Consider the following 26,424-nt stretch of genomic DNA (forward strand, 5'->3'; position numbering starts at 1 on the left):
CTCTGTAGTCAAACTTCTGTCTTGGCTCATATAATCACTCTTATGGATGTTGTAGAGGAGCAGACATTGGCACTCACCTGCATCCACACAGCTCTGATCTCTCTTTTTCTCTGTCTTCAGCTTTTTTACATAGATTATTCAACCCGATTTTTGGAGTTTTGACTTTCTACACATAAGTGCCACATCTGTATGAAAATACCAAATAAATTAGAGTGACATTCAATATGAAAATGAAAGAGATATTTATATATACATTATTAAACTTGACAAGAGAGTACACAGAGGAGAGGAAATAAACTTGTGCAATATTAGATGACTTGAATTGAGTATTGAAACAGTATTATGCTTAATTTATGTAACACATTATATATTTTTTTCACACACACACCCTTCAGCATGACTGGACAGCCGGTGTCCTGTATTGAGACACCTGCCAAGAAGGCCTTAGAGGTTTTCATACTTCTAGTAGAATGAGCCTTGACCCCTGGAGGTGAAGAGAGATCAAAGGAATCATAAGCAATAGAAATGGCATCTAATATCCACCGAATGAGGGTCTGTTTCATACCACTCTTAGGGGGACCATAGCAAACAAGCATTAGGTCCACCCTTCTCCACTCGCTGCTCGCACTGGACACATACAGTTAAGCTCCTGCTGGTCTGGCTCCCTGAAGGGAGGAGGACTGAAGGCCTGGAGTACGACAGTCAGAGGTGTAGAGGAGGGGAATTTAGGAATATACCCAGCTCGAGGACAGAGATCCTTTTGCCAGACCGGATGCAAAGTCGTAATAGGAAGGAGCCATTGAGAGAGCATGCAGATTCCCAACTCTCTTGAAATAATATATCGGCAGGAGAAAGGTAGTATTGATACACTGTAAACCCTAATATTGCCTTGACTTAAAAAATCAAGTAATGTTGACTAAACATTACTTAAAATTTTGCATTTTGGCCCTGTCACTTAAAAATATGAGTTAATTTAACTAATGTACCTTCAAAATGCATAAACTTAAGATTTCAAGTGTTGTGAGCTCAAAATCATGAGTAATCCTTTCGAAAAACTCAACTTCACTCTGTTCTTCCTTTAATGTGATTGGCCATTGGAGAAATTCTGCCTAGCAACAAGAGAACAAAAGCACTGATTGGTGGATTACAAAATTCGTCCTTTTGGTCTGTTTGGTTGCTGAACTACAATTCAAGAGGAAGTTTTTCTTCGTGTACTATGTTCGGTGACTAAAATTATGTAGATATAAAGTTGTTTTGCATGATTTCTACTGGTGAAATATGTTAATTTAAATCCTTGTGGTACGTGATTTTGAGATGATTATTGAAATTACAACTTAAGTATTTGATGAAGTGGCCCAATCGGTTTCCTTTGAGCGAAAGAACATGATAGTTAAGTTTCTGCTTAACTCGTTAGATCGAAAACCCTAATAAGTTGAATGAACTAAATTGATTGAGTAAACTCATTGCCTCAATTTAATTGAGTAATGGAGTCCCCCAAAACTTACATATTTAAGTTTATTTAACTTGACGGTTTTGTAGAAAACCCTAATAAGTTGAATGAACTAAATTGATTGAGTAAACTCGTTGCCTCAATTTAATTGAGTAATGGAGTCTCCCAAAACTTACATTTTTAAGTTTATTTAACTTGACGGTTTTGTAGATTGTACTTAAATCAATCAGTTCACCAAACTTGATGCTAATTTAACGTACTTAAACAATTATGTTCACTTAACTTGGTACTAATTTCAAGTGTACTTATATATTTAAGTTAACTCAACATGTAAATTTAACTGAAAATGATGTTCTTATTTTTGACAGCACACTGAAGTAAAACAAATAACAGCATATTTAAACTTTGACCTTTTGACAAACTGTCTCAATATTTATTAAAATACAGTAAACCCTATACTGCACTGTAAAAAAAAAAACAAACAAAAAAAAAAAAGTCTTTTTATGTCTTTGCAGACATTGAAAAGACATCCACTGAGGAGAGAATGTTTTTATGACGTCTTTTTTTAATGTTTTTTATGTCTTCTGTACATCCGATATAGACGTTCACATATCCTCCTTACAAGGTTCTGTGACTTTATTTCTGTCAGACATCTAGAGAAGCTCTTATTGAGAATTAACAGAGGTTTAAATGTGCATACTTGATTGATTTGAAGTCAACATTGTGGTGGAAAATGTTTGGTTTAGTTGGGATCTTGGTCCAGATATTTCTTATGTTCGCTTGTCTCTTGCTGCTATAACAGTATATTTTAAAATGCTGTTTTTGTGGCGAAAAAAGACAAAGTTTAAAAGAGCTCAGGTGTTATCAGCTCTTTGTTGGTGTAAGCTTGTCTCTTGCTGCTGTAACTTGTGTGTTGTAAAACACTGTTACTGTGGCAAAGAGACTTGAGATCTAACATACACATATCTTGCTTGTAATGGTGACTAATTATAGTAAAATAAAATGTATTGCTGCAACTATGGATATACTTTTATGGATATAAACTTTGTAGATAAAACAATGTACTTACTTTTAGAAAACCGATCACGTCGTCACAAACAGACATCAAGATTTTGGATATGCATCACATCAATGGTGACAATCAGAACAAAAAAGGCTGGAAAATAAGGAGGAGTTTGTGCTATGGAGCTCTTTTGTTTGTCACCATTATTGTGATGCATATGCTAAATCTAGAAGTCTGTGTGTGTGAGTACTTGATTGATTCTTTTACTCAAATTATTTCAAACGCATTCATTTCGTCCATCTTTAAAATAAGTATTTTACTCCTGGTGCCTGTTAAAAATATCAAACAAAACTTATTTTGTGATCTCAAATACGTATTATGTTTTAAAATACACCAATACAGCAGCAAGAGACAAATTAACCCAAGAAGTAACTGGACCAAGATCCCAACTAAACCAAACACTTTCCACCACAATGGTGACTTCAAATGAATCAAGTATCAACATTTAAACCTCTGAGGGATTTAGGTAGTCTACAAAACCGTCAAGTTAAATAAACTTAAAAATGTAAGTTTTGGGAGACTCCATTACTCAATTAAATTGAGGCAACAAGTTTACTCAATAAATTTAGTTCAGTCAACTTATTAGGGTTTTCAGTGTAGACCTTTACAATAAAGTGGTTCAACCCTGCTGAGAATCAGGCCTGCAGGAATACCAGCACTGTACCAACTGGGTAGTTAACTGGGTCGAGCTGGTCGAGCTGTTGAGAGAGCTCTGAATTTGGAGGATGAGAGAGCCTCTATTGTGAGTGGAGAACATGCAGGGGAAGATTTAAGGTTCAAGATTCACATTTTTTTTTTTATTTGTAAAATACATTGTTATATGGAGAGCATATGACCAGCAGTGAGATGTAAGTCAGGTCCGCTCCATGGACAATGCAAGTATTAAAGAATACAAACACAAGAAAATAATATATAAATATGGTATGGAAAAAGTAAGATAAAAAAATGTGCAAGACAGTATACTGAAGACTTATTAAATATAATGAGCAGCAATGTACAAGAGAAGAATATGCAAAAGGCAAAAGGTTGTACAGAGTATTTACATAGCAGCAATAGAGGTAGTAAAAAAAATGCTGTGTGCTGGTGACAATGTCAGTATATTAAGTATCTTACTGATAATTAGGTGAAGTCATTTAAAGGTTAGGAGACTGGTTTTGAGTTTAGGAGCAAGATGGCATGGTGGAAGAAACTCCTCCTAAGTCTCTCAGCCAGACATGCTGAAGGGTGTTCCCAAAGATTCCTCCGATGCAGCTCGAGTTCCTAAAGAGGGACTTCCTGGGAAGCATGCTCCGCTCTCAGGCAGACAACACACAAACTGTGTATCCCTGCCTGTAATGTAACACGGACAGGGAGGAACAAAAAGCCTGAAATGCAGTCTGACATCGCCCTTTTTTAAGTGTTTGGTCTTGGCTTGTGCTTTTGAGATTTTGAGACAAACAACACTAAATAAGAATCACAAACAAATATCAGACTGACACAGAGCGCTTGCTGAATGACAAAGAGCTGATGCCAGTTTCAGCACTCATGCTTTTAACCCTTTGACGCGTACGATCACACCGGTGTGATCAGTCTTGGCTGGTCCCTGAAGTGTTCGATCACACCGGTGTGATTAGAATTTTCAGTGTGTCACATCAACTGCTGAATTTAAATCCACTTTCGCTCTTTGGCTAGTGAAGGGCCAGATCGCTGAGCGCTTGTCATATTATTGCACTCATTCAGTATTTTCAGACATTCAGTAAGTTTCAGACATTTAATTACACATGAGTACTACCAAAAACATACATTTACAGTTTGTAAAACATATGCTGATGTCTGTGGAAAAGGCAAAAATGATCCTAACAAATATAATCTGACGACATGTTTTTATTGATATCATATACAGATTGTGTTGGTAACTAAAGTTTATTCTGAACTAACATGGCGGCGTCCGTCACCCGGTAAAGATCAACTTACACGGTTAATTTAAAGGTTGTTTAAACCAGAGATGGGGACTCGAGTTTGAGACTCGGACTCGAGTGCGACTTAAGTCGCACAAACAGTGACTTCAGACTCGACTTGAGACTCGTCCTCGAAAGACTTCAGACTCGACTCGGACTCGAGCTCCGGGACTCGTGAACAATGTTAATTTTTAGTAAACGTCAGATGAGCTCGCTGTTAGAGTTGTGACGTTCGCGAACGAACCGATTCTTTTGAACGGCTCATAAACATGAACGATGGGAGCCGAGTCACGGCTGGAGGGGAGCCGTTCTTTCTGTCGCTCTTTTTTCTTATGCGTGTTTCAGAGCGTGTTTCACACAGATGCACACAAATGAGCTCCTCCGCGAGACAGTACAGTTATAGGGGGAGGGGCGCATCCAGCGCAGGCCAACCCTTTATAGCGTGATGATATTATTTATTAGTTGTGCACGCATCCTTCACGTGAGTACTCCAGTGGAAAAAAACCTGCGTGCCTCTGTCATTGGGTAGGAGCGGAGCCATGATGTTTTGCACAGATATTCATTGCAGTCCACTTTGTTATTGTTCATTGACTTGAAGGGGCTGATGTCCTATTTGCAAAGTTTACAGTAGTAATAGTATGTAGACATTTCCATTTTATTTATTCTAATTTTATCTACTTTAAATATTTTTGGTTCTCTATCAAAATGTTCTTGTGTGATTACAATGTTCTTGTGTTGAAGTGTTTGTAGTAAAAGCTGTTTTGCACAGAAATTCATTGCAGCCGGCTTTGTTTTTGATGTTTATTTGTGAGTAGGTATTGTATGAATAACATAAGTCAGCGTAGCTTTGTTCATTCTTAAGCCAGACAAGAGGTGTGCAGCTATACAGCCAGGACAGACAGAAGGCCATTACTGAATCCATAAATGCAAAATACAGATATTAACTTAAAAGTAAAGCATTCTTGGTGTTTTTGTCATCTTGCAATAGCCTGTTTACACTGATTATATACCAAAATCAAAGTTGATATTGTATGCTAATAAATAGAGTTGTCATAATAACATTACATGCTTTGAATTCCTTATATATAGCTATGCAGTGTTCTAAGCAGCTTGGATGGGTCGCTGTACGTGATGCAACATTTATTATAACCAGAGACTTAATATAATAAAGAGACTTGAGACTTGACTTGGACTCTAGCTCAGAGACTTGAGACTTGACTTGGACTCTAGCTCAGAGACTTGTGAGCATCTCTGGTTTAAACTACAAAATATATTTACTCACACATATTTCAGAATCGGAATATCAGATATTTCATAATGTTTTGGGAACATTTTGATTAAAACAGGAAAAACAAAATAAAAGTGATACATGTGTCATACAGATCTATTACAAGATCTATGACAAGCATGGTGCGTCGCCATGGAAACAATAAGGTGATACATTCTAAAATAACGGTCATCTAAAAAAAAACGCACACTCAAACTCAGCTAGAATATTTTAAACTCATGTGCGAAAGGGTTAATCTTCCTGGTTGCTTATGTCACTCCACCTGAGACGTCTCACCCATCCAATGACTGATTACCCACGTTGTTCAGAGCCAGTCATGCTGAAGGGTGTTCCCAAAGCATCCTCCGATGCAGCTGGAGTTCCTGCAGAGGAACTTCCTGTTGTAGCATGATCAGGTTGATGGAGGTCAATGACAATGGCTGGAGACAGGTTAGGGTCATCCTTGCCTTTAATGTTCACAGCACAACAATTAACACTCAAATGCATGAATGCTCAACAGAATAATCTGAGAGCTGCTGCTAAATGATAAAAACAGGTTGGACTTCGGCTGAGCAAGCGGCAGGGTCAGACGCAACAGCAAAGTTTAGATATTGTATTAAAACTTACCTTATGAGACTGTCCTAATTTCAAAGAGCCTTACCTTCAGGCAATTATGAGAATGGTCATCGGCTACATTCACACAGAAGCAGCAGTCAGCTGGCCAGTTGGGAGAACTAAAATGAGTAAAGAGTATGAAAGGAAATGACTGGCGCATTATATATTCCTCTTATATTCTGGATTATCACAAATGGATTTTGAGAGTGAATTCAGCTGATATGTGCTTTATTAACAGAATGGCAATGTGATTGATATACTGTATGTATGAAATAGGTATGTGCTTTCTGGGTTACACTGTCTACACCGGATACAACGGTTGTCATGTTGCACATATATAACTTAGTTAAATGATGCATGCTGTTAATTTAATTTTCATTTACAACTTACATGTCATTTTTTCTCTGTATATGCATTCGATGTTTGCTGCGAGTTGGAGATGACAATTCCACTTACAAAGAATGACGTACAAATATATTAACTGTCTTTATCTGTTAAGATGGTTTCAGGCATTGCTCAAGATTAGTTAGTTAAGGAGCATGAATTTGGTTAAGTGATCATACATATATTTACTGTTCTGCAGATGTTTACACAATGTACAGGGCAGTAGGTGGTGAGTCACAACAACCTGATTGTCTGTCCCAAACACTGACTGTGGGTACAGTATGTAGCCAATGTGATGTGTGAAATAAAGAAAAATATTGCTGTGTTGTGCTGTTTAAAAAAAAAAAAAAAAAATGATTAATTAAAGTATTGTTGTGGTGTGATTCTAATGCATCACCTGTTAAACTGCAAATAGCTTTTGTGTTAAAAGAGAGGATATGTGGCAGAGGATTGACCATGTCTCTCTGTTTTTCTCCTTCCTCCTCCTTTATATCCCTCTACAGCAGCAGATGGTGAGGATCCAACTTCAGCAGGTGGGATATATCTAGATATGGTAATTGTTGTGCTCCCGTCATTTGGCTCCTGTATCTCTTTGTTACACTTCCTTCTACTGTTGTCAGTTTTGGCATATGTGACCTTCCCTGCAGGAAATTTACACGTCTATTTCAGAGCTCTTTCCTTACCTGTTTCTTCACACCTTCTCAAGATCTGTTCTGATGTCACATCATCCTTGCTGTGTTATTCTGTCATCTCACCATAACGTTGATGCATTGAGCATCTCAAAACCTGCTACAGAAATCCCCTGCTTATTATTTATCACCAAGTCTCATTTTCAAATGCTATTATTCAGATTGCTTGTTCACAGCTGAATTTGGTTGCCGCCACTGTTGACGTATTTTTTTTTGCTTTTTTACATGTTGATAGTTTTTCACATTTGGCACACACACACAGACACACATTCGGTCCGTGTATCTTTTGGTCATTCGATTTTCTATTTAAAAATGAATAAAGATAAATGAGAAACGGTTTGATTTTCGTTTTTTCGTTTTGTTTAGGAAAGGGAAAAGGAAAATTTAGCTGGATTTTTCGTATTTTTGTTTGTGGGTAAAAAATGAGATTATGCTTTAATATTTGTTTGAATGTGTGGGCGGCGCTGAAACGCCCCTTTCATCCCTTCTGTACTGCACCGACAAGCGGCAACCGCGAGCTCAGTTCATTTTCACCAGGAGAGAAGCGGCAGACGGCAGAGTTTATTAATACTGCCAATTCTTTGCTAGTGGTGCTTGCAAGATAAAATAATAATAATAATAATAATAATAATAATAATAATAATAATAACAATAATAATAACAATAATAATAATAATAATAAATTAAATTCATAATAAAATAAAATAAAAATATTATATTTTTCCTGCTGCTGCAGTTATTGACAAAGCAGACTTGACAACTTTATTCATAAAACACCATTTGCATTTTACTTTAGCCTGTGATGTACAACGACATGGAATAAAATGTAGGCCTACTACAAATTTTTTTGACTACTTATTTTATTCTAGGCCATTCATAAAAAAAAAAAAAAAATTAAATGGGAAAAATCCAACCCCACATTTATAATAAAATTTATATTAATATAAGTTAAGTTTTCCCCATAATTAGTCTACTTTAAATGTTTTAATTATAGGCTATATACTTAGAATTATGAACTGAATTCACGAATTCTGTAGATGACTGTATGAATATAGTGATGGTGTGACATCATTACAGATAATGAGTTCAGACGGGAAACACTGCACCTCTCGTTGGTTTCATTTGAATTACATAGGCCTAAATATAAAATTATTATTATTATTATTCTATTTAAATGGCTTATTTTAAAAGTAGACATGTCCAGCAAGACATGGTTCGTCTGATGCATGAGCCTGGTTCATTTCTGACGTTTCAGAAAGAAGTTAATGTAGACCGAGATTGCAGAAAGCAAATCCTGTTGAGTTTTCATGTTATTTAGGGTGTCTTACGACCCAAACTGATGGAGCTGAAGCTCTTTCCTCTTGTTATCGGGATGGAAGCTGTGGATCGGGATTCGCCGATCGGAGAAGTGCAGCAGACTACACTCTACAAGATAAAGCTTCAGTTTCTGTTGTTTGTATAGCAAATGAAAACATGTTAGGCTGTGAGGTTTTTCTTAAATAGGCATAGAATAAAATTAGTAGGCAAAAATCTGCACATTTCTTGTCATTGTAGATCTTACAGTAAAATTCAAATGTCATTGAATAAATTAATGTCTGTTTGGTCAAAAAAAAAAAAAAATTATATATATATATATATATATATATATATATATATATATATATATATATATATATATATATATATATATATATATATATATATATATAAATATATATATATATATATATATATATATATATATATATATATATATATATATATATATATATATATATATATATATATATATATAAAGCCTGCAAGCACCACTAGCAAAGAATTGGCAGGATTAATAAACTCTGCCGTCTGCCGCTTCTCTCCTGGTGAAAATGAACTGAGCTCGCGGTTGCCGCTTGTCGGTGCAGTACAGAAGGGATGAAAGGGGCGTTTCAGCGCCGCCCACACATTCAAACAAATATTAAAGCATAATCTCATTTTTTACCCACAAACAAAAATACGAAAAATCCAGCTAAATTTTCGTTTTCCGTTTCTTAAACAAAACGAAAAAATGAAAATCAAACCGTTTCTCATTTATCTTTATTTATTTTAAAATAGAAAATCGAATGACCAAAAGATACACGGACCCACATTCCCATAATTTAAGGTGTTTGCTTTTCTCCACCTCCACTCGACCTCCTTGGCTCCTTCGTATCCCACCCATTGATCCCTTTCATCGCACCTGGTCAGCACTCACTCTCAAGCCCACTGGTCTCTTTGAGCACAGCTGCTTTCAAGAGTGCTCAGACTCTTCTCTCATGGCACATTGTTTTATCCGGTTCCAAGCTTTTGATAAAACACTCCAGCCCTCCTGTCTTCATGATCCTGGGTGTTCCTCTCACATTGTGAACAAGAGGCCTATATATTAATCTCTGTCACCATAGACATAGTCTTTTCTATAAATTTTTATTTTTAAAAGGTAAATCATTAATCATGATTCAGATTCTCTTGGGCTATGTTCTCACAGCAGCAGAATGCGGTTGTCAGTCCTGTATATGAGTCCTTATTACAGTTACATTTACACACAGTACAGTTATTTACGGGCAAGGCAACATCATTTTGGAACCAAACTCACCCGTAAATTTTAAGGATTCGCGACCACATTCTTGGAAAAACTGCTCTGTGAGAATGAAACACAACTGGAAAACTATACCTGGGTGCACTTTTTAGCGAGACGTGATATAATGTACCAATAAGTACACATCACTGCAGTTTCCAAAAGATATGAACACTAGAGGCAGTAAAACTCTGACACTTTTTATACCTTTTCACACAAATTTACAAAGTTTTGATTAATAAATTGTACATTTCATAAAATTGCTTTAAAAATATCATGTAATGACTTCAAAACAATATTAATATGCTGGGATATTTGAAAACGGATGCTTTTGAATGTAAGCATCGCACATAATCAGCTTAATATCCATGGATTTTCTTGGACGGAAGGTTTGTTAGGTAGCTCAAGGAGTAAGGAGATGTACTTGAGAGGTGAGGATCTCGAGTGTGGATTCCGTGTAACGACGGTTTGACAGAGCAGTTCAAATATGCATATAAGGAAGTTCAAATGGCACTGTTGCATCAACAAATGTGTTTTTCTATCAGTTTTGCATTTGTTAACCCTATCGGGTAGGGTTAAGATTAGGTTTGGTGTAGGGCATATTTCAAAAACTATAAGAGTATTAACTTTTAATGACAGAATTCTGAACTGCCACAATGTGTACCAGAAGCAACATAATAAAAACACGGCAATAAATACTTATTTCAATGTAATAAAAACGTGTCAGGGTTCACAAATTGAACCAGTGTTTCAGCGTCACTCAGTGGACATTTCTATTTGAAACTGCGGCGAAACGTGCAGTAAGGTACGTAAAAACGATGTTGCACAAAAAGTGCATAGAGGTTCGTATTTTTATGAGACCAGGTTGGAGAAGGAGCCACTCTACTGTACAAACACATGTCTACCGTGTGTTGCAAGTTTTCATGCATTTGGTAACATACAGTGACAGACAACTTAGCTTTGTGTCATCTGAAAGTTTTAGATCCAATCAGATTTCAGATTTTATTTTATCTGGCAACAACAGTTTAATACAATTTAGTTTATTTAAAGAGTTAGTTCTCTCAAAAATGTAAATTATCATAATTTACTAATGCTGTTCCAAACCTCTATGACTTTTTTTCTTCTGTGGAACATTAGATAACTTGTGAAAAGTTTGAGTGTCTATAGAAGGTGCACTATTCCTTAATTTTTTTTTCTTTAGCTTCTTCCTTTCAGTCAGGTATAATCAAAAGCCAATGTTCCTGCAACTTTATTTAGTGTTATGGTTTCTCCCATTCAGATTTGTATTGAGTTAGGAATCTTCTCTACCTCAACCAGACTTTTCTCTAAAAACCACACTATATATATTGCAGCTGTCATATCCTATCTAAAAAACTGTCATTGCATGTTAGTTTAGCATCCAAAGTGGCTTTTTAAGCCTATTCTATTTTTTTTTTTCCATGCTGTGTGCTGCTGTCCTAAATAAATTATTTTTAACCACAAGATGTTTTTTTTTTTTACCTTGCTTGCTTTGTTAAATCCCAAAATATAATAGTTTAACAGTAGTTAATTGTGGATAATTTCCATTTCATATTTTATAATTTAGGAAAACATAAAGTTGGGAGAAACTGTCCTACTGTGAGTAATATATTGTGGATAAAAGTATGGCTTGCACCCAAAGAAAAATGTTGTCATGGATAAAACAAAAATGCTTTATGAAATTTGTTATTAATCTGATTTGCTTACATTTGTTTTGACAGATAAAAAGTGTACATGCATCTTCATTTGCCATGAGTCTCTGCATGTGGACCACAATCAAAAGCAATCCACAGAGTGGATTAACTTTAGATTGTTGTTTGGGATCGTTTGGATTGGTTTTAGATCTAAAGATCGCATTTAATCTGGAATTATTTTGCATTATTTCATTTTCCATAATCCACAAAGGTTAGAGCAATGACCTCATTGGGTTCTTTAGGCCTGAAGCATTTCAGCATTGAATTGAGATTTTAAACCTAGAATTATGACCTATCGAATCCAAAATTGTACATTTCATAGGGATGGTAAGTACATGCAGTAATACTCATGCATGAGTGTGTGTGCATCATCATTTCATTTATTGGTATACATGTGGCATGTGACACTTGAATCAGTGGCTCCTGTAGCAGTGTTAATTTTGACACGAAATTTTAATTTAGTTTTAGTCTTAGTCTTTTGACTATAATTCTTTTTAGTTTTAGTCAAGTTTTAGTCATCTGATTTGTTTTAATTTTAGTCTTATTTTAGTCGACTAAAATTGCTTGGTATTTTAGTCGACTAAAATAAGACTAAAATCAATAACAGATTTACTAGACAATTTTTTACAGCTGGTATAGGAAACAAACTTAACCAAAATATATAAAACACAAATTCAACTTTATTTCAACACAACTGTGTCTTTATTTCGATTCAAAAGCTTTTATGCAGCAACAAACACTGTCATGATAATGTAAACAATAACTAGCTGCCAATTGACCATCAATAAAAGAAAAATAAGGTTAGGTCCAGGACCTTAAAGCTTACAGCTGAGCTGAACAATAAGTGCATACATTTAAAGTAAATATTTAATAAGTTGGCAGCTAGGTGGATAAAAAAAGTAACAAGATTTTATAAGGTATTCATTTGTCTAGCAATATTGTATGTTTTAAATACTACAATATTGCTAGATTTGTATGTATAATGATAGGATGTGAACATTCATGTTTCACATGACTAATATAGAAATATTTGTGATATTGTCAACAAGTAGAACATTATAAAATATACTAAACATTAGTATTAATCAAATGTATTTATCATGATATTACGTATTAGTATTGTGCTCGCATCTAATTTGAAGAAGGGGCTATTTTACAGTACTTTTCAGTTCGTAATATTTAATGCTACAACATCTACGCACTGCACTATTCCAATTTTGCTTAGCTCAATAAACAAAAGAACATCGTTGTGAAATTACATTTGAGAAAATGTCCGGGTGGCTCGTCTGTAAATGTCTTTTCAAATTGGTTGTGTTCTTGCCACGAATGAGCGCTCTGCGTGCTTTACACTTTGTTTTGTTTTGTTCGTCGTCAAACGTGAAGTGAGCTGTGGACATTTTGTCGCTCTTTTAGACAGTAGGGACTTTAAGCAACAGCTGCGAATAGAACGGCTACAGCGACCGGAAGTTTGCCGTCACACCGCTGTAGCCAAGAACGTAAAAGTCACTAAGCAACGGTAAAACAGAACAGCGCAACGCAGCATTAATTCATTTATTGAGATCCAAAAAAATATATAATTTAAAAAAGCAAGAGAAGGATTGCTTTTGGCGTTAAATGACAATCTTTTGTCAGAAGAGGAGTTTTTAATATTGTATGATGTAAATAAGTCTAAAAACATAACATTTATTTACCTAACCTCTCACGTTGTAGCGACTCTGGCAAATCAGCTGTTCTCCCGTAGTAGACCGTTAAATTAGAACGTCAGAAAGTAGCAGTTAAATTCGCGCAGGCGCAATACAATGCCAGAATGGCGTTGCCGTTCCACCAGAGGCTGTTGCTTAAAGTCCCTATCACCTCTTCGAATGCCGTCTTCCCGGGAGCTCATTTAAAAACTGAAAACCTTCGCTTCACGTCTCAATAAGTCAGGCTCTGATTGGTTCTCTTCTCTCATGCAGTCTGTTCTGTTTTGCCGGTTCTTTTGCTCATTCCTCGCATCTCTCCCGTCTGCTGATTTGATTTTCGTCACAGTCTATTTTCGTCTCGTCCTTTATTCGTTGACGATAATGTCAATCAATTTAGTCATAGTTTTAGTCTCCATCAGTGCCTTCTATTTTAGTTTTCGTTTCGTTTTCGTCGGCAAAAATATATTCGTGACGAAAATAATGACGAAAATATTTAGTCAACGAAATTAACACTGTCCTGTAGTATACTGTACAGTTCAAACAAGACCTCATGCTGTTAGCTTAGTATCATGTCACCTGTTTGATATAATTATTTAGATTAAACGGTACCAAAAGCATGATTAATAGGCAATCATTTATTCCCTAAATGCATTTATTCCTACATGTATTACAGCACCCTGTTACACTTTATTATTCCTATCAAAGCTATTGGCATGTTAAATTGCCCAGTTTGTGAGCAAGAGGTAAATGGGAAGCAGCAGGGCCCAGTGCTGGGAGCTCTTGTTCGCCGTGTAACGAGCTGTCTCGAGTAATATTCCCAGGAGAATGGTGACTCCATGCCCTGACGGTCCAGCTGGTTTTGAGACTGTTCGGAGCCACTCAGGTAGACCTGTTTGGTTCTCCGGAGACTTCTGGTTCTTGGACTCTCACTTCCAGCTGTTCTCTCTCTGACCAATGATGCACTAGTACACAGCTGGCTACAGGGCAATGCACTATGCAAATATGTGTTTCCCCCAGTGAGCTTTCTCACACAGACACTTAACAAAGTCTGGGAGGACGAGGAGCAAGTCTTGCTAGTGGCACCGTATTGGCTAGTGCTCCTTGTGACAGCCCCTCCTTGGCCGATTCCTCAGAGGAAGGATCAACTGACTCAGAGATGGGGCACTGTCTGGCACCCGCGTCCAGACCTTTGGAAACGGAGGTTCTAGGTGACATAACTCAGGAGGTAGTGAACACCATCACTTTGGCAAGAGCACCGTCTTTGAGACACTGTTCATTGAGTGGTGTTCTTCTTGCCCGGAAGACCCCTGAAGAGGCCTGATTGCGGTCGTGCTTTCCTTTTTGCAGCAAGGGCTCTATCAAAGGTTGTCTCCCACCACCCATGTCCAGGTTGCCGCTATTGCTGCGTACCCTGACCCTGTGAATGTGAAGTCTTTAGGTAAGCATGACCTCGTCATCAGGTTCCTTAGAGGGGCGAGGAGGTTAAATACTTCCTGTCCCCCCTCTATACTCTCTTGGGACCTGACTCTAGTGCTAAAATCACTACAGCCAGGCCCATTCGAGCCATTGCATTCAGTTGAGCTAAAGTTTATTTTATTGAAAACTCTGCTCATGCTTGCACTGGCCACCATCAAGAGGGTAGGGTCAACGATTCGTGCCTAGGGGGTGGGGTGGCTGACTCCTAGTTAATCCAGAGGCCCCGGCCCAGCAACGTGCCCAATGTTCCCATTACACCCTTCAAAGACCAAGTTGTGAACCTGCAAGCGCTACCCCTGGAGGAGGCAGACCCAGCCCTGGCTTTGCATTGAGATGCTACCTAGACCGGACACAAAGCTTCAGAGCCTCAGACCAGCTCTTTGTCTGTTACGGAGGCCAGCAGAAGGGGAATGCCATCTCTAAGCAGATGATGCCTCACTGGATTGTGGATGCCATAACCCTGGCTTATCAGGTACAGGGTGTGCCCTGTCCGTTCAAATTGCGAGCTCACTCAACTAGAAGTGTTGCATCCTCCTGTGCGCTGGCTCGTGGTGCCTCGCTGACAGATATTTGTAGAGCTGCAGGCTGGGCAACCCCTGACATGCTCACTAGGTTCTATAGATTTTGTGTAGAGCCGGTATCCTCCTGTGTTCTAACCTCAAATGGGTAGTGGCACTGAGAGGCCCCGGTTAGTGTCAGCTTGCTAAAACTGCTCCAGAGGGTCCGTACTGTAGACCCTGTTTAGATCCTCCATCAACCTAGGTAGCTGGACGTGGCGGAACGTCTGGCGCCAGGCCTTCATGATGAATTCATGAGAACCATGGATGGCTGGGTGCCATATTGAGACCTAAGCGGTACTCGTATGCATATAGTTTATCTATGTTATAGCATTAGAGCCCGTGTTTCCCTGGCCTACTTCTGCCTTTCCAAGAGAATTTTAATAACCTCAAATTTCTCCATATACTCCTAAACGGATGCTTTGTTTATTTGCTCCTGAAAAATCCTTCGTGAAGGATGGGGCTTTCGCAGCATCCCTGTTTAAAGCGGAACGGGCACTTTTTCCCAGTGTTCTCCAATCTCACCCACTACGGTACTGCTTTGAAAATGATGAGTGGAACTACTTGTTCCGAGCCCCGGCCTACACCTAATAGAGGTGCAGGCAGCTCACACAGGCACAGGAAGGGGCAGCACCCATGGCACTTTGGTAGGGATCCCAATTTCGTTGTGACGTCTCCGTTCCCTCCTTCAGAGAATGAGGGTTACCAAATGTAACCAAGACATTTTTACATTAGATCCATGTATACAAGAACTTCCATCGAGATAATGTCCAACAAATACACAGTCTAGGTTGGTTCTCTTTTATTTCTTAACTGCATCCCTGTGCTTTTCTCTACTCTTTGTTCAATTATGGATCTGATATGTATATTTTATACACAGCTGGGGAATATTCATCGTAGCCCACTGGGCCCTTATTAGTGTAGTTGCTATGGAGGAACATGTTGCATGAATGATACACTTTCTTCTTCCGAAGAAACATTAGTATGCCATTATATAAGGTTTGACTGCGTTCACTGGCTAATATTATGACCCCTCCATCAGACACTGACATGCTAAAAACCCCTCGTTTCTAATTGCCCTGCTTTTGACATGAGCAGCTTTTTTTGTAATCCGAGAAATATTATTTCTATATGCTGTGTTGCGCATTTCAACTTTGAAATGGAAAGAGGTGAATTCTGTTTTCAGGCAGGTCCTGCTTTACCTGGTAGTTGTTTGCATCAAATGGCTGCCAATAATTTGAAAGCTTTATTATAAATGTGGCCTTTTGAAAGGCTCAGCATGTTCAATCTCAGAATAAAGACTTCTGTAACCAGATTGCCAGCACAGCATTTGCTGTATATTATAAAAAACGTGTCTGAAAACATTTGAAACATTAGTTTCAAAGTGTTTTATGAAACATACATAAACATTTCTACATTAAAATAAACACATAAGCTGGCTATTTTATTTTCAATGAAAAAACATACACAGCAGGTAATTGATGAGGAAGGACTTTTACATTTGCTTTAATCTTACACTAGAGAGGAAAAAATAAACTAAAACTCATTATTTAACTAAGCATTGCTTTATCTTATCTGTCTTGTTGATAATGTGTATCTCCACAAAATGTAAACTGTATTATTGCATAGCTTTCTTTATAAAGTAAGATGGGTATTATTTCCAACTTTTTTTGTACATAGTACAGTGCATTCATGTAATAGCAAATGTAGCAAATCTCAACTGCCTGATTTTTATTTTTGTCATAAATTTTAACTTTATCACTCAACACTTCATATATAGTATAGTTTACCCTTATGCATATATACAGTATAGGTAGGTAAGTTGTGGTCTAGTGGTTAGAGAGTTTGACTCCTATTCCTAAGGTTGTGGGTTCGAGTCTCAGGCCAGCAGTACCACGACTGATGTGCCCTTGAGCAGGGCACTGAACCCCCAACTGCTCTCCAGGTGCTGCAGTATAAATGGCTGCCCACTGCTCCAGGAGTGTGTGTGTTCACTGCTGTATATTTTGCAGTACGCAAGTTGTCTTTATTGTTACAAAATGTAAACTATATTATTGGCAAGTTCTAATATGCAAAATCTGACCTGAAAATATTAAGATATTATAAACAATAATATAATTATTTTCTGCAAAGCTGCTTTGAAACAGTGTGTATTGTGAAAAGCGCTATACAAATAAATGCAACTTAACAGACTTATTTGTTCTTAAATTGTGAAAGTCCTTCAGAAATGCAATTAGGATTACAAAATAAGAACCCAATAATAAAAATAAGAATCAGTTGGTCTATTCACAATAAACTGTTGAAGGAGTTTTCATTTGGCCATGTCTATTCTTATCAGCCGTGCATTCTTGGATGGATGTGAGTTGACAGGAGAGAATCTCCGGGCTGTTCTTCTCCTGCCAGTCTGCTATCATGGTGACATTTTCATGGCATTTCCTGCCTCCCTTTTACACCCTCACCTTCCATATCTGAAAGACTTTCCAAGGTGAGCTTGAAACATACTTTGGCTGCCCTAAGAGATTTTTCTCCCTTGGCGGAGTGCTGGATGGCCACTGATTTATTTATTTTGCCTCTGTTCTGTTTTTACTTTAACTCGTTGTTGCATCTATTCAGCTTAGTCAGCATTTCTTGTCATATAGTGTGCACAGTGGGATTTAGAGACAGGGCAGACGGCTCTAAAAGCCAGCAGTGAGTGCTTTTCTCTGCGGGCCATAGTTCTTAGTGGGAGAGGCGAGTGTATTGGGCATGCAGTAGGGAACTGGAAGGAGGCTGATACTGCACTCCCGTAAAGGATGAAGACAGAATTAGGCCACGTACGAGCTGTGTAATCTCTTACCCTGCAATCTCTGTGAGCTGAACATCTCTTTTAATGTGTCAGTGTTTTTTTTTTTCTTTTTTCTGTGGTACAGTGATTCTCAATTATGTATACAGTGCTTTAAACAGCATACTGACATTACTTTACCGGGGCAAGTAAAATGTGACCCTGGACCACAAAACCAGTAATAAAGGTAACTTTTTTTGATATTGAGATGTATACATCATCTGGAAGCTAAATAACTAAGTTTGGTTTGTAAGGATAGGACACTAGTCGGCTGAGATACAACTGGAATCTAGGGTGCATAAAAAATAAATAAAAAAAATGAATAAGACATTAAGAAAATCGCCTTTAAAGTTGTCCAAATGAAGTTCTTAGCAATGCATATCACTAATCAAAAATGAAGCTTTTTTCGCATTAAAAGAAAAATCTGTAATTTTGAGCCATTATGTCATTAATGACACCCTCATGTCGTTCCAAACCCGTAATAACTCCGTTCATCTTCAGAACACAGTTTAAGATATTTAAGATTTATTCTGAGAGCTTTTTGTTCCTCCATTGGAAATGTATGTATGGTATACTCTCCATGTCCAGAAAGGTAATACAAATATCATCAAATTAGTCAAATTAGTCACTGATGTGACATCAGTGGGTCAGTTAGAATTTGTTGAAGCATCGAAAATACATTTTGGTCCAAAAATAACAAAAACGACGACTTTATTCAGCATTCTCTTCTCTTTAGTGATATCCAGTGCATGAATTAATGATTCAATTTAACTGGTTCTTCTTGAACCAGTTCACCAAATTGAACTGAATACTTTGAAATGGTTTGCGTCTCCAATAAGCATTAATTCACAAATTACTTAAGCTGTTAACTTTTTTAACATGACTGATCACTCCCTCTGAGTCTAAATAAACCAATATCCCAGAGTAATTCATTTACTCAAACAGTACACTGATTGAACTGCTGTGAAGATAGAACTGAAGATGAACACCGAGCCAAGCCAGATAACAAAAGAGAGATTGACTCGTTCTCGAGTCAAGAACGGTTGAACCGAGAACCATTTCTGTCGGACGCTTCCGATTCGAGAACCGAGGAGCTGATGATACTGTGCATACATGATTCAGCATGAAACTGACTGACACACACTGCATCTGAACCGAACTGGTTCTTTTGGTGATTGATTCTGAACTGATTCTGTGCTAATATTATGAGGCTGAAGGCTTGAATGGAGGGCAATAATCGACAAATTTGAATAATCAGTGTCTTATTACCCAAATTATCAGTATTGTATGTTCCTTTTTTTATTGGGGAATATTGAGGATTATGCAAAAATCTGAATTGTATAATTGATTGTATATATCTCTGTTTTTTAATGTGTGCTCAGTCTGTTGAACCTTACTGTTTAAGTGAATACCTGACTGTAGTGGAAAAAAAGCATCCTGCAGTCCCCAGACTCATAAGATACATACAGGTCATGTGCACATGACCTCACTGTTGCTCTGCGCTGGTGCTGTGCTTGATTTTACTTTACAGGAATTGTGATTTGAGCTCCAACTGCCCACTTGCTCACCTCCCTACCTCCCAAAAGCTCGACTCAATCTGCTCATGATGACTCAGACACAGAGAGTCTGTCTGAGCCCCTCTCACCTCCATCACCTCCACCTGGAGATCATTTGAGGGAACAGTAATTAAAACACCTACAGTTCTTTCTTGGCTACCATGGTACATTGAGACATTTGTTATATACAACGCTCTATAGACTGTGTAGTGTGTAAATATCACGGATGGATTGCTTTATTTAGTGAAAGTTTTATTTACATGGACTTCGCAGAAGTCAAATATAGGTAATCCAATCAATCGATTCCATACCATCCAAGTCACATTACCCACAATCTGCAAAAAAATGAATACATTAGCAAGTGTATCACATTTGGGTTGTTTACCGGCCTCATTTCAGAGATGTTTAAGGTTGGTATGTATAAGCGAAATAATTCACTTTTGGAAATTGGCTGGCAGCGTCCATATAAGAGTTTAATTGCACAGGAAACATTGGACGATTTGCTGTGTTTATTAACTACTGCTTAGGTTTTGCTATGCTGCATTGGAACCAGGCTCTTCTGATAGACTGGATTCTATTGTGACTTGTTGGAAAATCAGAATGCATGTGCCAGCCAACATCAATCACTTTCCATCCACAATCACAAACAGCCAAACAACGGCTGACATTATTGTTGATCCCCCTGACTTGCACCACAAAGGGGAACAGCACAGAGGACAAAGCTTTGTTTCATCAGCCACAGTGCCTGGCAATGTCTCTCAGGAACATGTGAGAATGTGGCATACATCCCCCCTCCTTCCATTCTCCCACTCCCTTTACTCCTTCTTTTACTGTCTCTCTCCATCCCTTGCTCTTGCTCTCCGTCTTCTGATTTCCATATCTCTGGAGGTAGAGAAGGGACTGTCACAAAGCTTTGTGCAGTTATAGATTGTCATGTCAGAATGCAGGCATAGCTGTCACCCTCTCCTTCGGGATGCAGAGGACTTTTAATAGAGTTCTGGAAAGGTTATTACATGGTGTGTCCCTTTAATTAGATGCTAGTCTCATTAAAGCTGAGATGCAGTAATGGAATTCACAAATGTCGATAGGGTTACCCTCTGTGGCACCCTCAGTTTTTCTATAAGTGACGAATATAAAATTTTTGTAAAAAAATAAAATAAAATAAAAAATTACACTAATGTTGTCTAGACCACCATTATCTTTTACTTTTGTAACAAATTGAGTTCATGTAATGTTTCCATTTGTAAAACCATGGTAGAATATTACATCTCATATGATCACCAAGGCTGCATTTATTTCACCAAAAGACAATAAAAGCAGTAATATTGTGTAATATTATTACAGTTTAAATAAAAGTTCTCTGTTTTAAAATCTAATTCATTCCATAGATTATTTTTTTGCAGGCATTACATTTTTTTCTTTTCTTTTTTTATTAGGAGTGCAAAAAATTCAGCAAAGGTTTTTTAGATTCTATACTTTATATTCTCTTTTAGTTTAGTTATAATTTTACTGGTGATTTGATACTCAAACATTTATTATTGTTAGTTGAAGTAGTAGTAGTAGTAGTAGTAGCAGTAGTGGTAGTATTAGTATTAGTATTAGTATTAGTATTAGTAGTATTATTAACCAATCTACATTTACGTAGTCTGTCTTTGCACTTAAGAGCACATTGATCATGTCTCTGTAATACATCTCACTACTCCACCCATGTCCTCCTTTAGAACTTGCTGCTGATATTTTGAAAGATTATACTGACTGCCCTGCAATTTTATCAAGCAACTTTGGACAGCATGCATCCTGATGCAGGCACTCTAATGTTTTAAACATCAGAATGGTATTGATAGGCCATGATATATGGACCCTCCGGGGGTTCTTATGAGGCTGACTTGCTTTTAAATACAGGATTTGAGAAGACTAAGAGATTAGAAGCTACACTGTAAAAAATAATCCTGTAAAAAAACAGTAAAATACTGGCAGCTGTGGTTGCCATTATCATACTGTTAAAATACAGTGTGTTACTGTTTTTGAAATTAACAGCTAAATACCGTTTTGACAACTACAGTATAAAACTGTAATTTTACAGCCTGGTATTTAACAGCTAGATGCTGTAGTTGTCAAAACAGTATTTAGCTGTTAATTTCAAAAACAGTAACACACCGTATTTTTACAGTATGATAATGGCAACCACAGCTGCCAGTAGTTAACTGTTTTTTTACAGTATTAGTTTTTACAATGAAACCCCAATAATTTAGATTCTAAATGCTATTATAACCCTGCACATTATTTTTGTCATGGATTACAAAAAAGGAATAAAGACAAGTTAGTATTTTTTTTTATTATTCTGATACAACACCAGATAAATTCTGCTCAATTATTGTAAACTAAAATAGGCAAATAAAAAAATACTAGTCAAGTACTATTCAGTGCATACAATTAAACACCCATCAAAATGCAAAAATGTCTGAAAAATAAGAGGATAATATCTTCAGTGAACAATGATTTAAAAGGAATAGTTAATCCCAAACAATAATTTATCCCATAATTTACTCACCCTCAAACCATAAGTGTATATGGCTTTCTTCTTCCAGCCATAATGCATAACATCCTTCCCAGATTTGTAAAGTTTGTGAAGCTCCAATAAACGCATCAATAAAGCATAAAAGTTATCGATATGTATCCAGTGGGGTTAATAAATGTCTAATAAGGAAAGCCATGCCTTTTTTAAGAAAGATATCTTTATTTTATAAATTCATAAAATATAATCATGGCATGACCATATGCGTGTTCATAATTGAGTTGAGTTCTGGCGGAAGGGTGACCTCTGACCTGACGCATGACGTAGGACGTATGGCGAAGACGTAGCGAAAGCTTAGGTTTGAACTGACGAATGTGTCACATCTACATCCATTATCGGTGCGCAAAAAGCAGAAACTTGAATACCGGCGAGAGATTTTATGGTAGTTCACGTTGACTAAAACACACAAGAAAAAGCGTTTTGGAAAAAAAACTTTTTTGGCAATCACAGACATTCGCATTCGGACAGGATTAGATTAATCTGAGGACCCTCGAGTTTGACGAAAAACAGTAGGTCATTTGCTCTGGAATTTTTACAGAGGTCGTGTGAGAAAAAGACAGACATGGCAGATTCGGACAGGATTCAAATCTCAAAGTACATCTGTCAAGCATAAATTTCTCTAACGTCCCCCTGTGAAGCTAGTCCCGTCCGAATAGGGCTTAAGACGTTTTGAAAGAATAGGACTTTGATATAAGATTTCATATGTTGGGTCAAAGGTCATTCTTCTGCCGGAACTCGACTCTATCTGGAACTCGCGTACGGCTGTTTCTGGAAGCCAGTGATTATAGCTGATAAAAGTTATAAACATGGATATTTTTCTTACAAAAAACCATCGCTTCACTTCATCAACCCCCTGGAGTCGTATGGATTTTATGATGGATGGATGCGGTTTTTGGAGCTTCAAAAACTCGGGATCTATTCAATGCCATTGCAAAGCTGGGAAGCCAGAATATTATTTTCTCTTTATAACTCCGACTGTGTTCGGCTCAAAGAAGAAAGTAAGGATGGCTTGAGGATTCTATTGTCACCATACTAATACTAACATATTAATTAGAAATAAATAAAATAAGTCCAAACTTGTTACCTTTGAAGGAATTCTAGTGTGGATGCTGCTTCCTCTTGGTACTGCAAATTAAAAATGTAATACGAAGAGAACAATGCAGCAAGTCCAGAGATAAAGGTTGGCTGCACACCCTCGCAGATTATTCGGCCTTCGAGGCTGATCATCCATTGTTTCATCCATTGGCCCGGATTAACACCTGGATCATAAAGGAATGGATAAATTAATGGTTATTCTATGATCTCTGGAGAGTTTGGTGTAGAAAAGGTAGTTAGAAAATAGTCCATTATTTTATAACCTGAAAAAATGCACACAATGTCATGTCTTACAATTTAACAAAACCTACAATATCTCTATAAAAATAAAAAAAGGAAAAAGAAAGGTTGTTTTAGTCTGTTTTTAACTTAAAGGAGAACTCCGGTGCAAGATGAACCTCGGGTGTAGTAACACATTGGTACCAAGTCGAATGTTCTCTGGGATTTTTTTTTTTTTTTGATTTTGCGCCGGAGTTCTCCTATAATGCTAAGCCAGCCTCCGAGAGGGAAAAAAAGTGTACAATACAATAAAGTGTAGTGATTTTTTTGTAAAGACTCAAACTTGTCTTTGATTAATAAAAATGTCCTCAAATTCAAACCAGCACAGTGTAATAAAACATGATTCAAAGACAGTAAACTCTAGAATGAAGCACTTAAATGTGAATCCTTTCATAATAGTAAAACTTTTTTTGTAAAATAAATTGCAGACATGTCTAATATGATATACTTACCAAGCAGGATCAAACGAGGACTCACAGGCAGGTTCCCCATCTTTTCGAGGTCAGCAGGAGTGGCAGACATCTATTGTCAAAGATAACAATTTAAGACAACTGACTAATCTTAACGTGATACTTGCTGATAACATTGATAATATTCTACAGAGGTAAAAGGCTTTTTGTACTCAGAACAGGAACATATTCAAAAAAATATTATATTTTGATGGGAGTAAATGATGAGAGGACTATCATGTTTGGTCGAACTTGACAATGAGCTGACAATGAAACATGTTGTAAAGAACAGATCTAGATAATAACTACCGAAGCCATCGATTCTCGTTAAAATACGTTATAAAATGGCTGAAACAGATGCAGTGCAAGACGCTGTTATGCTGCTATTAGTAGCTGCAATAAAGTCAGCAGCGGTTTGAAAAGGCACCTTTACAGTGGCTAATTAGACAAGAATTTAAAATGTTGTTCATACCTCACTTACCATTTACTTACAAAAAAGCCCGTTTCATAAACACTCGTAATTCGAAATTAAATTCGAGTTTTACTCGTAAAACTCAAACTTCATAAGTCACTTGCATGCTTGGCAGTAGTCTACACACGCGTTTTGAATGTGCATGCAAATCTTACCTGTTCACTAACCGGATTCACTGGATATTGCTATTTTAATTATAAGTAGCCTAAGTTGATAACAGGGCGATTAAAATAAGCGCGGAGCGGCAGATTTGTCTATGTCTCTAAATGTCTCTCATGGACTGAATGCGCACGTTAACATTATGACACAAGAAAAAAAAAATACTGAATTATCTAGTTAATAACTACCGAAGCCATAGATTTTCGTTAAAATGTCTGAAACAGATGCAGTGCAAGACGCTGTTGCTGCTTTTATTTTTTTGCGATCAAGCCAGCAGCGGTTTGTTGACCTAGTAATTACAAGAATTTAAAATGTTCCTCACTACCATTTACTGACAATAAATAAATAAATTGTACATGTGCCCGTTTCATAAACACTCAAAACTCAAACTTCATTATTCATGTGTATGCTTGACTAACTTATCCTACACACATGTTATGAGTGTGCCTGCAAAACCGTTCACTAACCGGATGCACTGGATCTTTATATTGTTATTTTATAAGTAGGCTAGGCTACTTAAAAGGGCGATTAAATTAAGCGCGGAGCGGCAAATTAAGTTATACCGGCAGATAAATTATTGTCTATGTCTCTCATGGACTGAAATGTGCACATAACACAAAAGAAAAAAAGATTGATTTCGTTCATTCCCATTCATATTACGTGGATAAAGTTTGGTAAAATATGCAGGTTGGATGAAAATTAGGGATTCTTACCTGTGTTGTGTAATAAAGATGGCTGTATGATGGCAGTCTGGGATCGGTTGACCAATTATTTGCCTATAACGTTAGTTAAAACACATCATTTAATTGAGGCATCTGATTTAAATCACAGAAGCTTTATTAGAAGTTTAAGATGTTATATTTTAAAGTAATAGGTCATTTAAAGATAATAAAATAATAAATCGTTGCAAACCTACCTCAATCTGATATTCCAAACTGGCGCCTTGTGCTCATTGGATGAAAATAGGGTATAGTACTGTTAAATAACAGTGTCAAATTGTTGTTGATCGACCACGCAACCCAAAGTGAACAAGTCTTCCCATAATGCATTGTAAAAAAAAGCAAAATGCTGTTATTACATGGAAACAGCAATTTGCTGTTAAATTTCCATGTAAATTTACAGGAATTTTTTACAGTGTACTTTAGAGCCGTTAGTCCAGTGCCTGAATGTTGGTTTAAAAGCTGTTAGTGAAATCAGCATATTTTTCACAACACTTTCATTTTATTAAATTTTTTTCCAAGGCGATAGATAAAATCAAAGTGTTTCCCCTTCAGAAACTCGATCTGCATCGAAAATGCTATGGGAGTGCCCCCAGCATGACAACGATCTGAATCATATGTAATCAGTCCAATGGAAGGGCGAGACATTATAGGCAGGTGACATAATGACCAGGAAGCTATAAAAGCACATGAGGTGGAACCAGTGCCAGCTTTCTGTTATTTAGCGAAGCACTTTGTGTTCTGTCAGTCAAATCTCTGTTATCTTATTTGATGCTGTCTGTCTAAAAGAAATAAGAAAAAATGTCCAAGGCCACAGAAAAAAAACAAAAAAATAAGGGTGAAAGTGAATAGCGTTTTAGGCTGTGTGTTC

General features: G+C 37.1%; 1 protein-coding gene and 1 long non-coding RNA gene across 2 annotated transcripts in view; one reads left to right on the forward strand and one right to left on the reverse strand.

Annotated features, from left to right (window-relative positions):
* Positions 1–396: 396 nt before the first annotated feature.
* The window catches only part of LOC113091259 (EGF-like repeat and discoidin I-like domain-containing protein 3), a 148,020-nt gene continuing 121,992 nt past the window's right edge, over positions 397–26,424 (forward strand). Inside the window, exons 1-3 of the mRNA XM_026256667.1 lie at positions 397–450; positions 575–782; positions 7,220–7,249. Of these exons, the coding sequence (XP_026112452.1) occupies positions 397–450; positions 575–782; positions 7,220–7,249 (292 nt within the window). The remainder of the gene's footprint in view (positions 451–574; positions 783–7,219; positions 7,250–26,424) is intronic.
* Positions 23,239–25,844, reverse strand: LOC113091255 (uncharacterized). Its single transcript, XR_003287320.1, has 4 exons — positions 25,751–25,844; positions 25,548–25,610; positions 24,207–24,276; positions 23,239–23,639 (listed from the first exon to the last, which is right to left on the reverse strand). It is a non-coding gene; the product is annotated as an uncharacterized LOC113091255 (long non-coding RNA).

Source organism: Carassius auratus, unplaced genomic scaffold (genome assembly GCF_003368295.1).
Source record: "Carassius auratus strain Wakin unplaced genomic scaffold, ASM336829v1 scaf_tig00214150, whole genome shotgun sequence".
In the NCBI taxonomy this organism is placed as follows: Eukaryota; Metazoa; Chordata; class Actinopteri; order Cypriniformes; family Cyprinidae; genus Carassius; species Carassius auratus.